The sequence below is a fragment of the Lytechinus pictus genome, unplaced genomic scaffold (genome assembly GCF_037042905.1).
Source record: "Lytechinus pictus isolate F3 Inbred unplaced genomic scaffold, Lp3.0 scaffold_20, whole genome shotgun sequence".
NCBI lineage: Eukaryota > Metazoa > Echinodermata > Echinoidea > Temnopleuroida > Toxopneustidae > Lytechinus > Lytechinus pictus.
This window is the reverse complement of record NW_026974141.1, coordinates 2,550,269-2,565,729: the sequence shown is the minus strand read 5'-3', so window position 1 is coordinate 2,565,729 and position 15,461 is coordinate 2,550,269. Positions and strand designations below refer to the sequence as shown.

The window sequence follows — 15,461 nt, the reverse complement described above, 5'->3', positions numbered from 1 at the left end:
CCTTTCAAACATCAAATACCCATCTTTTATTCTTAAATCAAACAATTATGATTTTTCATTCTTTCTTAACTAGTGTCCTTTTCCTATGAATTCAATTGGGGTTATGGTAGCTGTCCAGACAAATCCTAAAGCTTGTTATGTAGCAATTTTACTTGTGTCATTTTATATTTATCATTATAATAATATTGATGCAATTGTATTGAATCTTGATCATTATATTTATACACGTTCATGTTAGTATTCTATGGAATAGATTGAGATCAAGTTGATTTGAATTAAAATGAATTGATATATAAAAATGGCTGAGCAATTTACCTTGGGATCTCTGCACATCTTGATGCAGTTAAGAAGATCAGCCCTGAGGAACTCCATCTGAGAGAGACCTATCCTGGCAACAACATCCTTACCGACCACTAAAGAGGTTACAAACTCAGCAGCATACTCTGATGATTCCTTGCTGAAAGAATAAAAACAAAAGGAAAAATAAATCATTATCATCATCAACATCATCATCAGCTAGCAGCAGCATCATCAGGCTCACCATCACCATCACCACTATTAATATCGTCATAAGCAGCAGCCGTATCACCATCACCATCGTCAATTCATCATCATCGTTGTAATCGTTATAACAAATATCATCCTCCTCATCATCATCACCAGCACCACCACCACCATCATCATCATCATCACCATCATCACTTTCAGTATCAGTATAATCACCATCATCATCATCATCACCACCATCATCACTATCACTATCATCATCATCATCATCATCATCATCATCACCATCATCACTATCATCATCATCACCATCATCACCAACATCACCACCATCATCATCATCATCATCACCACCATTAATCATCATCATCATCACCATCACCATCACCATCATCATCATCATCATCATCATCATCACCACCATTCATCATCATCATTATCACCATCATCATCACCATCATCATCATCATCATCATCACCATCATCATCATCATCACCACCATTCATCATCATCATCATCACCATCATCATCATCACCATCATCACCATCATCATCATCATCACGACCATCATCATCCCCATCATTGTTACCAGCACCATCATCATCATCATGGAAGAGCCGTGGTGTAGTGGTTCTGACTCTCGCCTTGTAAACAGCGGGTTGTGTGTTCGAATCCCACCGCGGTCTAGCATCCTTTGGCAAGGCATCAATCCACACTTTGTCACTCTCGACCCAGGTGCTAAATGGGTACCCAGTAGGATGCGAAAGTTATTGTAAGCTTGAATTTGCCAGCGCCATTATGAGGCTCCGATGAATGCAAGGAATACTCCCCAGGGAGTTGAAATTGTGCACTTTTTGTGCGGGATTGAAATGAATCCAATGACCGGGGTAATAATATGCTGTGAAGCGCTTTGAGCCGTTCTGGGAAAAGCGCTATATAAAAACTGGCTATTATTATTATATCACCATCATCATCATCATCATCATCACCACCATCATCATCACCATCATCACCATCATCATCACCATCATCACCACCATCATCACCACCTTCATCACCATCATCACCACCACCATCACCATCATCATCATCATCATCATCACCATCACCATCTTCATCATCATCCCACTCACCATAGCAACCCTCCCGGAGGCGAGTATGCATAAACCTTGAGAGTTGGGTAGTCTGGTCGTAGCATGATACCCAAGATGGCCGCCGTACCGGCTCCCAAAGAATGACCAACCAACAGCAATTCATAATTTTGCGTTCCCCTTGCCTATACAAGTTGTTAAACAAGAATATACAGATGTTCTTATTTCAATCAAAAGGAAATTAAACTTTGCCAAATTCAACATCCTCAATAATATATAAAAAGAGAAATCAGAAATGAGGGAAATCAAAGATTATTACTTTCTTATTTACAAGCCTGACAGTCAGCAAGCATAGCCATTAAGTTTCAAGAAATTCTTGTTTTAGTGACCAAGGCCATTAAATACACCTATTAGAACAATTTGAAGTTGAATAATTTGGTGATGAAGGAAAATGTCATAACTAGAAAATATTGAGCACACTTCTTACCAATATACAATGATTAATTCATATTGTAAGATATATTTGAATGATCATCTAAATTAATCATCTTATGACAACACCGGCGGGTTGGCTCAGTTGGTAGAGCGTCCAATTCACAACCAGGAGGTCGGGGATTCAAACCCGGCCGTGTCAGACCAACAGACATTCAAAGATGAGAATTGCTGTTTGGTGGTCAACGATTAAACGGTAAGAGCCTCGTTGATCTGGCGCTGCACGGGCCCACGATAAATTGGGCAAAGCAAATTTTCGGAGTATTTCATTTTTTGTTTATTTCGAACAATTAAATATGGATGGACTATCTTTAATTATGTTTTATAATGTTCAGAATGAGAATTAAATGTCAATCTTACCTCATCAGATGTAAATGCTTGGTGTAGTAACATATCATCTATCAATCTTCTTTTGATGTAGTTAGCTGCTTCAACCATACCCTGGCAAAAACAATGAAATTCTATAAGATTTCAAAATCAGATGGATTCTTTACATAGATCCTCCAGAACAATAAGTAAATAATTCAATCAGTAAATTCTAGTTTTGCTTGATGCATCATCATAAGGAACAATCTCTCCAAAGAGAAGGGGATTCAAATTCTCCCTCAGATGGAAAGATGGTGACCTTACGTGTAGTCTCGTTATGTAATCCAATGACCAGGGGTGGTATTCTGGAACACTGTATAAATTTTGTCATTTTTTCTCCGAGATATTGTCACAAATCTGCTATTTGCTTGACATTTAGCCGGCAGGGTATCGGGATATTTGGTACTAAAAGATATGACAAAATTTGTGACTGCTACCCATCTGTCATAACTTTTGTCATATCTTTTGCTTGTATAAAAGGATTACGCGCATTTAAAGCCGCGTATTTTTGGTGCGCGTTAAAGAGAAGAGATGAAATTTATGACAATTTTTGTGACAAAAGTTATGACATCCACCAGAATACCGATTTTGTCATATCTCTGAGAAAAGATAAAATATGGAGAAAAGACAATGTTCAGAATACCGCCCCAGGGTAATAAGGATCAAATGTTTAACGTGCTTTATAGAAGCATTGTATTAAGCAGTTCAAAACTGTAATTCTCAGATATACATAGTTCAAAATTCCATCAATCAAAAAGCCACCTATTAAAGTCGACACAATTTTTCAGACTAGATTATGCAAAGCTTGTGTTATTTGCATCTTTCAAGTCGAATTTCTTTTAAGTCGAACAGATTTCTCTGGTACCAAAGAGATATGCCTTTTCACACATGAATCTTGAATCATTGTAATAGTGATTGCAATTCGTCTTTAGAATCGTCGGACCTTTCACTCACTCGCAAATTGTGATTTGAATTCAAATTCCCGAGCGAAGGCGGTATGTGTCCTTGGTGACTTGTCAATCAAAGCACTGCATCGAAAATGCAAACTAAGATGAGTGCATGACAATTGTATTATCTGCGGAAGTGCTTGAAAGGTCACGTAAGCTCCGCCCCCAAAAGATGTTGTGGAGGTCAAGCCTTCCACACGGAAAATTCGTACCGTAATATGGGTGAAACTTAACTTGAATTCACCTCCAGAGTAGAATTTGAATTCGTGACTGTGATTAGCGTTAATGATTCCAGTTTGGTTTCACACGTGCTAAAAATTTGTCATTAGCCTTATTTCTCACTGGAATCATCGTTCAAATTACGATTTTTTTTACTGTGTGAAAGGGCGGTAAGGCAGATTATTCTGCACAATGTGTCTTTTGTAAATTTGAATGGTGCACATTCACATCTCAACCCACACTACCACTCCCGAGCTTACCTTATGGCCTTGGTATGGTGATGATTCGTCTTGACTGGAGATAGGGCTTGTGTCTGCACTCAAGTCTGTCACTATGTCAGCGACAGACAGGGTACCCCTGATAGAAACGACCACTCGTCTCCTCTCATGATCAAGAGCAACAAAGAACGGTGTCTCCCATACCTGATGATCAAATAGAAAAAAAAAAAAAAAATTGCAAAAATGATCCTGTTGCCTCCTCAAATTGGCAATATAAAATTTCATTTTTTTTTTCAATTTAATGACAATTAGATTGTCTGGTATAAGTCATTCTGAATCAAATAAATATTTAAAATATTTATTTCATTCAAATATTCCAAATTTCCAAGCAGTTGATTGAAATAAATTGAATATATGGCACAACATTTATTTCATAAATCTCTTAATGACATATTCCAAATATCTGCAAATTATGTGAAAAATTAATTCTCATGCAAACATTATCATAGAGCTTGTTTTGGCAAAATTAAAACTTGCTGAGTGCATGTTAGAAATAACAACAATACTCTTATTCATTTTTCCTCAAAATATTAAATGACTACCTCATCACTGCGAAACTAGCAGAAAAAACAGGTTTTATAATAACAATAATATACTGATATGTTAAATTGTATTAATAGATTCAATGGCTCATATTATTAATGTTTGCACATTTATCAAATTAATACATCTATGTAAAAAAGTATGTGTTTCAAAAAGCTGATGTTAAGCTACACATGACTTTATGTCCGACTAGAGATGAGTTCTTTGGTGCATAACAAGATTCTCAATCATTTTGTTTCCCAATCAGCAAATCTGGGGCCCGTCTTACAAAGAGTTACAATTGATCGGATCAACCTCAACTGTATGGAAATCCATCAATGTCATCATTTTCTTTTCAGGAAATTTCCAAAACGTCCTTTGTATACCAAGGGAAGCACACTCAATTTTCAAGAAAACGATGAATGAATTAATATACAGCATATCTAAATAAAAACAATTTAACAAAGATGCATTTTAGATGTTGACATTGCTGGCTTTCCAGAGTTGTGGTTGATCGGATCAATCGTAGCTCTTTGTAAGACGGGGCCCTTATATTGGAAGATTAATTCTCATTTTAACAAGCATCTGACAGAAAGATTCAATATGTTACAAAGATTTTAAAGGGATTATAGGGAAATGCACTCCCATTTTTTAAAACAGGGAACATTCAGGGTATCTATTTTAGCACCAAAGAAATGGTCACCAGTCGTGTGTAAAGTCATGTATAACTTAAAGGGATACTCCAGGCTGAAAATATTTATATCTAAATAAATAGGGTAAAATTCACAGAGCAAAATGCTGAAAAATTCATCTCAATTGGATAACAAATAATGAAGTTATTGAAATTCAAAGTTTAGCAATATTTTGTGAAAACAGTTATATGCATGTCATCATGAATATTCATTAGGTGGGCTGATGATGTCACATCCCCACTTTCCTTTTTCTTATGTTATTACATGAAATCATAACTGCTTCATTTTTTCATACACGTGTAAATGATGTGTCTCCATTATAATGAAACGAGTTGCAGCAATAAATAACTAATGCACTTAATCAGTTTTCAATCCAATTGTTTTAGTTCTTGGTAGAAAATTTTTGAATAAACCTTATTTCATATACCGTAATATAAAATACAAAAGAACAAGTGGGGATATGACATCGTCAGCCCACCTAATGAATATTCATGAAGACATGCCTAGAACTGTTTCACTGGAATAATGCAAATATTTAGATAACTTTGTTATTTTTTATCAGATTTTGATCAAATTTTCAGCATTTCGCTTTGTGAATTTTACTCTATTTATTGAGATATGAATATCTCCAGCCCGGAGTATCTCTTTAAAAGCAGCTTCATGAAATGGCCCCTTGGATATATAACAACTAAAGCTGAAAAGCCTGAATGCGGGGTGACACATAAATGGATTATTGGCACTGTGTGAATCGACCAATCACGATGAAGCATGTGAATGGCTAACCAATCATCTGCAGGAACCAATTTATTCATTAAGGCATCAAAAATTAGGAGTGAATATTCAAAACAAAGTAAAATTTATGCTACACAAAGTAAAAAGTAAAACAAGATGCAAAATATAATTTTTAACTTGATGCTAGTAATGGTTTATCAAGGTGCTCTTTTGTATAAAAACAAGATTTCTAAGGACAATTTGATATCCTTTGGCAAGGATATTATATCAATTGTTAAACTTTCATTTCATTCATCCTTTGATTTTGCTGGGCATTAAAATGTGAACAAAAGAAAATGAAAAATAAATCCAAACAATAACTCCTTTCTGCACTGTAAGGCAATGAATCTAAGTACTGTTCAGATTTGAAACTTTGACTATCTCTTTAAGAAACTTCAGGGGGCTACATAAGTATGAACGGCATAAAAAAATTCCACTATTCTTCATAATCTTTCCTTACGAATCCGGCATATGTTCAAGACTCTAATTCAATTTTCATTTTAATACAGAAATGGAATGGTTGCTTAGAGAACTATAATGCAAAAACGATATTATGCCCATGAAAGGATGTGCCAAAAACGACATTCAGCAAAAAATATTAGCCCGAATTCACGAAGGTGGTTTTGAAAACCCACGGTTGAGTCCATGGTTTATGCAGATTTACTGGATAAATTACGCTTATTTTACCGCATATTTAAAAAAATGTCCACTGCTGATGCAAGCTTTTGTCACAGTACGCCAAATTGAAGCCTGTTGCCGTGGTTATCCATGTTATTTTATTCATGAGTCCACTGTTTTGAATTAATGAGTCCACTCTCTAAACAGAGGACTCATGAATAGAATAGCGTATCTAACCACGGTAACAGGCATCAATTTGGCGCACTGTGACAAAAGTGCACATCACAATTGGACATTTTATATGCACACGCACCCGATACGCGCCAAATTAAGCGTAATTTATACCGGAAATCTGCATAAACCATGGATTCAACCATGGGTTTTCAAAACTACCTTTGTGAATTCGGGCCATTGTGTCTCAACATTTTACAAAGACTTGGTAAAATTTGTTTATCCTTTCTTAATTCAAATTGCACCCCACCCCCAAAAAAATAATAACATTAGAATATTTTTTACTAAATTTTCATGATCACATCATGGAAAAAATGTGGACCATATAAGGGTAACCAAAACTTTTGTAATATGGGTCAGAACAATCATCTTTGTTACCGTTTCTGTTATCATTGCTACCATCATTCATCCTAACTCATGCATAAAATAACATTGTATATATCAGCAAAATAATCGTGTGAGTTAGTAGCCTTGGTTATGGATGTAAAAAGGCATTGTGAAAACTTCTAAGTCAAAGCCATTCAAATCTGTGCAATAATGAACTCAAGATCTCATATCAATTAATGATAACTTGTTGAAATAACATAAAAGATTACACTTTCATTGTATGAAATGTCCATGAAATTAAATAGAACATCTACTCTCTTCATTAAAACTTGATGATGATAAAATGATTTCAGTGTTACCACCTCATTACTATATGTAAATACATGGTGAAAGGTCCCTTACAGATCAAAAGCAATTTTCTTACAGATTTGTCTTTTTCTTGGTGTAAACCTCTGAGTATTCCCCGATATCCAGATAATTATTATGCTTCACAACTACCAATTTCGGGACTACATATTAACCCTTAACTTGACCTTGGAAACAACACTTCAAGATCACCATGCATTATAATTTCAACCATTGCACCTCAAAGCAGTCAATATCAATGCATATCCCATGATATGTAGATGATAGCACATATTACCCCATAGGCCTTGTGGTGCATCAGCTCATGCCGATGTACATTGAAGCAGTCATCATTGCAGCAGTCGTAACTGTTAAAAACCGTGCCGTCTAAGCGTTAGAATGCAGTTGTTACTGCACGAGTTAGTGTCGTGGCGTGCGGCAAACCGTGCATTGATATATAACACAGATCATTTTACCTTTGAAGTAGACGTTCGTTTCGCAATCTTTGTCGTCATGCGAGGTTGTCTAACTACCTTACGTGCATGCTACATGACAAATCACAACACAGATAACTGGTCACACGATTATGATTGGTTATAAATATTGAATATCATATCATTTGTATAGAAATCAGAAGGGCATTAAAATCGTGCTTTTTGCAAAAACTTACCATAGAACTGCAATATATGTGACTACTTGTTAGATAAAAAGATGGCAATTTTTCTAATTCTTTAAAGACTCTGAAACTACAGAGGCAATGTATCAGATAACTGTTGAAAGATTTTATATGTACATGATGTACGTGATAAATCATTTTTTCTGGGGTCGGGGGCAAGTGGGTTTATAAAATGATAAAATCCCTTGTCTTTTAGAAACACATGGAGAAATTATGTGCTATGTATCAAACAAACGCTTGTTAGCTGATGCCAATTTTTTTTCTCCCATCAAAGTTTTAAAAGTAAAATTTTGATGAAAAAGTCATAACCCAGATAATGATTTTCAACAGAAATTAATGCCCTTCCTTTTTCAAACAGACTTTCTGTTTAGTGATGAATTACTGAAATACACAAAAATGTATGCTAGTAAACACTTAAAAAACATCAAGCTATAAAACAAATATATATGGGATATTCTATTATAAAACATGTATCCATTAACTAAGATCCTCTGTGATATGAAATTGCATAATTTGATTTTTTTAAATCATTATTTCAAAAATTTTGATGAATTCTTCACTTTAATTTTGTGTCATTTTGGAATGATTTTAGTGCAAAATTATGTCCCTTGTAATTGCAATAGTTTAACACCATCTTGTGTTTTACTCTCACTCATTGTGTGGCTATGTGTGGTTCAATTCTTGACTCATCTACTTGTCTAACATTCAACATTTACAGATTGACATCTATCTTCCCAGACCCCCTTTCACTTAATACAGAACCACCCGAATCCTAACGCCAATTGCTAAACTTCAGATTTATATTTGGTTCCAATTTGATCCTATTTCATAAAACTTGTCATCAAGTTAATATATGACATATTTGCTATTATCTAAACAAATTACATGGCTTTAGTATTACATTTCAAGATATTGCCCCTCGATGATGATAAGACAAATGTAAGTTTTATGGTAAGATCATAGATTAATGAAGATAATTAATCATAAGAACTGCAAGAAATCTCTGAAAAAATGTGTTTTTGGCCAATTATAATGCTGTGCTTCCTTGCCTCATAACAGTAGCTTGTAATATGCCATTGATAACAAGCTTTATGAAAAGCGGACCTTTACATCTTGTTGCATGTATCCCAACGCTGCCACCATTGCTTATGGACTTTATTATCAATAACTGTTGGAAATATATGATAATTGCAGGATTTCATTAACTTATGACAGCTGTTTGTAACTTGCAATTGATGACAAGCTTTATAAAACAGGGCCCTTTATACCTACTTGCACTTATCCCACCGCTGCCACCATTAATCACACAAGAGCAGTGTTTCACTTATGAGTAATCTTCTCTGACAAATTTGTGCTCAGCCAATCAGATGCAAGGATTTCAGTAGCTTATAACAACTATATATGACAAATATGTGAATGAAACACTCACAGGATGTTCATTTGAGAATAAACTGAACTCTTTTAACATGGCAAAAACCAAAGCCATAGCCACACAATGAAGCAGAGAGTACATAACGTGAAACACCCTAAAATTAAATATGAATTGTAAAAAAATGTGTCCTATATGAATCTAATTACACCAAATGAAAAGTGAAAGAAAATCTATCCATTCTTGAGTGCTCATTAGCTATCTTTAATGGTCCCACTTGTTTGAAATATGCAACACTGTGAGTGTTTATCTGTGTTTAATGTATATCTTCAATACAGTATGCCGTGTGTACATGATCTTTTGTAATAATTAATACATAAATATATGTGGTATATATATAGTGGTGGTATATTGTGGAGGGGAAAAAAAAATCAATTTTATAGATATATATGTAAATATAGAATATTAGACCTATATGTCCGGGGTAATAATATATCTGTAAAGCGCTTAGACACGTCGTTCCGATGTATTAAGCGCTATATAAAAACGGATTATTATTATTATTATTATGTGTGATATAGGCCTACATTTAAATCACAGTGACACAATGTCAACGTAACATGCAATATCAGATTTCGTGTATTAAAAAAATATATCAATTACAAAAAACATTACCTCAAACACTTGACTCAGTAAATGTCTAAATACGTGTGTGAATTATTATTTCATATCATATTTTTCTCTTTGAAACTGAATATAAGTAATATGTGTAGGGATAATAATGCAAGGCATTGAGCATACACATTAACCACACATTGTATGTATCCGTACTGATGGTTCGATCAGAAACCGAACCTGCTTTCAAAACAAAATTTTCAACTGATTGTATAAATAATCAAACAATAAAATATTTAGGAGCTTTCAAAACTAGGAGAAAGAGTAGAAGAATCTTACTGCCATCCAGTTCTTCTGTGTGATTTTGTTTATTTATTTGTAATCAAAATAATAACTTTTTGTTTCTGGTTTTCAAAACTAAAGTTGGTTTTTAACACTAACGTTTTAATTACCCTCTTCAAGAGTGGATTGGTTTTGCTTGTAAGTTACTCAAGAGAACATACTCTGACAAACATTTATAATTTAAAAGTTAGTTTTCCCTAAGTTACAAGCAAAACACAAAATACTCATTCTGAAAAAAAAAGAAAACCATATAGTGCATCAATACCAACATTCAAGTTATGAAAATATTTTAGCTTGCAAACCACTCTTTCAATCATAACATATTTACCTGTCACCATAGTGGAATATCCCAAGAACACAAAAGCACAAACCCACACTGATGTTACAGCTGGATTATTCTACTCCACTCAGAGGGGGGGGGGGGAACACTCTAACAAACACAGGGAGGGAAAAGCAAGAAACTATTAAAGAGCACTGCAGAAGTAAATCCCACCGTACAATGTCAGAAGGGGGCAAGTGACAAATGGTGATGTTTCCTGCAAATGAACAAATTGTACCTATTATCGATTCAATATCATATTGGTTTGCCTGACATATCTCTGAGCAGAATGAGTATTCATGGAAAAAAAAAATTTCAAGAAAAAAAATACAAAATGACAAATATGAAAATATCAACTCAAATATTCTTATTTGTCACTTGCTCCATTTGGCATTGTATTGCAGAAGAGTATAGAAAAGACAAGTTCGCAAGCTCGTTGCCATCGAGTATTCATCTGATGAAAATAGAAAAGCAGTACAGAAATTCTACAAGGCGGGCGGAGTTCAGGGAGATATTTGTGTGTAAAACACCACACAATATCAAGCAAGTTAATAAAGAAGCAAAAGGGAAATAGATGCCCTAAAAGAATTGCACAATGTTTTGGATGGGTGCATAGGCTGTCCACATACGCATATTACATCATGCCTCAATGACGAGCAAGACATGTCAATTAATGTTAATGTCATGTAATGTTAATTTCAAACGTTATTCAGGCAAAATATCAAGCGCTGTCACATATTTCCGGGGTCCAGATAAAAGTTCTAAAATGAGGCGGAATGATAAGCATGCAAGAGTAAAGGGCAAAGCGAAGCAACAATGCAGAGCAATCTTCAACTACGATAGATTCTGCTATGATAGGCATAGCTCATGCAAAGACTATCCAAGCAAAGCTGTAAAGTTATATCAGATTAAAGGGAAGTCCAATAAACTTAAATAAATTTACATAAACCAGAAAAAAAATGTCTGAAACCAATCAAACAAAATATAAAAAAAGCTATGTAATCTGTTTATAACTTACAGTGGCAACTCTATTATCTCATTTCATATCAGTTTTATTTCAATGATTGAACATTTAATATTTTATGATTTTCTTACATCTTTTTCATGACAAAATATTAATTTAAACTCATTTCATACTGGAGGATATGTAAAAAGAGGCTATTTGTGGAATAAGTTGTTGTTGTTTTTTTAATTATAAAAATAGTATTCTATTATTCATGACCTTTTAAACTTAATGAATCGCAGTTGACTTTTAATAATTCTTCTCATATTGTCTACTTTATTTCAATTTTACCTTTGAAAATAAGTCTACAAAAACCTATTAAATATGTATCCAGAAAATTTTGATTCCTCACTACCTTTAAAAAGTCATATCAGGGGTGCCACTTGAAATTGAATTAAAAAGAAAAAGATGAAAATCATCTAAAATGAGCCATTTTGGCTAAAAATAAGTTCAAAATGCATGAATTTTGACTCAAGTCTGAAGAGTGGAGTCTCTTTTTCTTTTCAATCAAATTGGACTTTCTCTTTAAACCTTGAAATCGAAAGCTTCAAATCACGCAACACTCGGAAACTAGATACTGGTAGTAATACGAGAGTGAAGAAAAAAGCCAGGCAGCTGGAGAATATGGCATAGAAATGTCCACTTCAAATTGGCATAACATAACCAAAACAACCAACAAGTTACAGAAATAGCAAAGCTTAATATGCTATAGTGAAAAGTAGATGGGGAGGGCCGGAGGGGACGGTAGTCGAGAGAGGGGGATGGGGGCGGTAGTAGAGAGAGGGAGGGGGGCATAAAACTGTTATGTATGACTTCATTGTTGACTGTAATATGAAAGGTAGGTTGTTTTCCTGGCATTTTACTGAAATTATAGCAAAGATACTTTTCCCCCATATATATATATGTATGCAGTGACTGTGAGAATTTTAATAATATGCATATTACAACTAAAGCTTATGTCATTAAAAATGATTGAAAAAAGAACTTCTTCTTTGATGTACTCCAGTTCTTGAAGTCATGCATAACATGAAACAGATTGATACAGGGGAGAGAAAAGAGATAGATACAGAAAGAAAGAAAGAAAGAACGAACAAAAGAAAGAAAGAAAGAGAGCAGGGGGGAGTGAAGAATGAGAGGGGGAGGGAGAGGGGTCCTCATACACACTGACCAACCCAATTTAATATCGGGTGTACAATGTTCTTCCTAAACTAGATTCAACTTTTTGCAACCAAAAAAAAACAATATATTTCATACTAATCTATCAATTTTTTTAAACTAAAATAAATAAATTTATGAACACCTAAAATGCATTATTGCTCAGAAAAAATGTTTTCTTGCAATAAGCATATTTTCTATAAATAATAATATAAGAAGTCCAATAAGATATACATATATATCTTTTTATTGTTTTTTATTAAACTGATCTTGAAATCATGCAAGAACATCAAATTCTTCTAAATGAAAATGAATGTATTCCTATGTCTAGGAGACAATTATGATCTGTCATGTGACAAATTACAACCCATAAAGAATGTCTAAAGATACTTGTATCAACAACAGATGATGAAAGTGCTTCTAATCTGATGTGTTGATTGACTCAATATTAATTAAAAAACTATTATTATTATTATTTACTAATAGACAAGAACTCTAACATGTAAATGGTGATGTACGTGTATTCATGGACAACAGTTACATGTCCGTCACCGACATAAATACTAGTGATTTGCTTTTGTTCTACTGGATTTCAAAACTAAACTGAAAACTAATGGACAAATTATTATCTTCTAATTAATTCTATATTTTCTTCTAAAGACATAGATTTTTATTTTTAACTAAAGAATGGGGATATATAATGTAAGTGTTATGTATTCAACAGAGATGACTCTCTATGTTGTTGGTGGACACAAGTGGGTTTAATAGTTTCCATACAAAAAATGAGGGGTTGCGTTAGGGGAGGGGAGGTGGAAGGCAAGGAGAGGGGAGGGGATGGCAAGAGGAGGGGGAGGCAAGGGGAGGGGAGGGCAAGGGGAGGAGAGGGCAAGGAGACCCAGGGCTTGAAGTGGGCAGGGAGAAGGGGGGAGAGAAGGGGATTTCTAAGAAACATTTGTGACAGAAGGGCAACAAGACTCAAAACTTGCAAGCATGCCATGCAACAAAACTGAAAGGCAAAAAATGAGACTACAAAATGAAAATAAAGATTGGAGGAAGAGAGAAAAAAAATAATAAAATAGCATACCAGGTTTTCTGACTGTGACAGGCTTGATACACTCCCAGCTGATAAAACATCAGAATCACAACAAGCTTGGCTGCAAGGGGAAAGAGAGGGAGGCAAGCAAGAACAAAAACGACCACCACAAGACAATAAACCATCATCAAAGACATCGGAAGACCCCAACGACCCCGCGTCAAAGGTCATCATGCGGTCATCCATCTCCTCTTGGAATGAGAGGCTCGTCGTGAGGCAGATGCCTGATTCCGGGGTCTCAGCATCAAGTGGGGTTTTGTCACCCCTGGAATTTGGAACGTCCCTCTTCAAGCCCCCCTTTTCGTTGGTCCGCCCAACCAGGACCAAGCCCTCGGTATCTAACCCATAGCTTTCGGTGACAGAGGAGTCCTCTTTATTGCTACTGACCGAGACATGGAATGTTGCGTAGATGATGTCATTGTTGCTCAGGCCGGACATCTTCTTCAGGGCGGCAAAGTTGCACATGCAGCAGTTGTCGGCATCCGGGTCGGACGTCTCGTCTAGGTGGTAGTGACGTCTTCTTTTAAAACAACAGCATCTGAGGAACGAAAGGATAAGAACAAGCTGGTTGAATGAAATATCACAGTAACAGTTGATTAATTCTCACAGTCAACATTTATGCCACCGCCGCTGCCAGACCAAAAATATATCATAATCATGTATTATATTTATGCATATTAATTAACACGAACAGTTGACTCATTAATTAAAAAGATGGGATCATTACTGCTGAAACCCTAGTAACAAGACTCAATTTAGTGCACTTTGATGAAATTATTAGTATTATTATTATTAATTTGGCCATAAAAAACATACAAAAATTGTACATTGTAATTACAAAAATAATATGGATAAGTAGAAACGAAAGAAAAGAAGAAAAGAGTAAGAAAATGTGTTTTCCATGGGCCAGGGCTCGCAAAAGTAAAATTCAGTACTATTGCCCAGAGGCATGCAAAGCCCTCACGGAAAAAAACATTGAGAGAGTATTGCACATGCCGGTATATAAAATTACACATTATTGAAATTCAAATAAAACACATTCAACAAACATTATTAACAAGTATGTAACACCAGGCAAGATAAAAGAAATAAAGAGGGGTTTTGGGAAGAATTTGAACACCCATGCCGGACTGACTAAAGAATATGTGTAAAGAAAAAAGTGTGCATTCATCAATGGATACTCTCTCAATATACGCATCAAATTAAGTGTAATCAATGTAAGAAATCTGCAGAATCCATGGTTTCAAACTAAAAATTTAAAGCCACCTTTATGAATAATGATAATAATAATATTCAGTTCTTGTATAGGGCATATCACATTATGAATTATGTCTCTATGCGCTTCAAAAGGACTTGGATATTATTACCCCAGCTGTAGCTTGACAGCCATAATTACTAAGATTGCAGCGCACACACATTTCAAGGAATAAATTCCTGCCAGGTACCCATTCACCTCACCTGGGTTGAGTGCAGCACAATGT

At 35.0% G+C, this 15,461-nt stretch overlaps 1 protein-coding gene across 1 annotated transcript in view; it reads right to left on the bottom strand.

Moving 5' to 3' along the window:
* The window catches only part of LOC135157923 (diacylglycerol lipase-alpha-like), a 32,873-nt gene that overhangs the window by 10,178 nt on the left and 7,234 nt on the right, over positions 1-15,461 (bottom strand). Inside the window, exons 5-9 of the mRNA XM_064115121.1 lie at positions 13,972-14,518; positions 3,885-4,046; positions 2,453-2,533; positions 1,643-1,785; positions 316-457 (exon numbers count right to left, since the gene is read on the bottom strand). Coding sequence (XP_063971191.1) covers positions 316-457; positions 1,643-1,785; positions 2,453-2,533; positions 3,885-4,046; positions 13,972-14,518 — 1,075 coding nt within the window. The remainder of the gene's footprint in view (positions 1-315; positions 458-1,642; positions 1,786-2,452; positions 2,534-3,884; positions 4,047-13,971; positions 14,519-15,461) is intronic.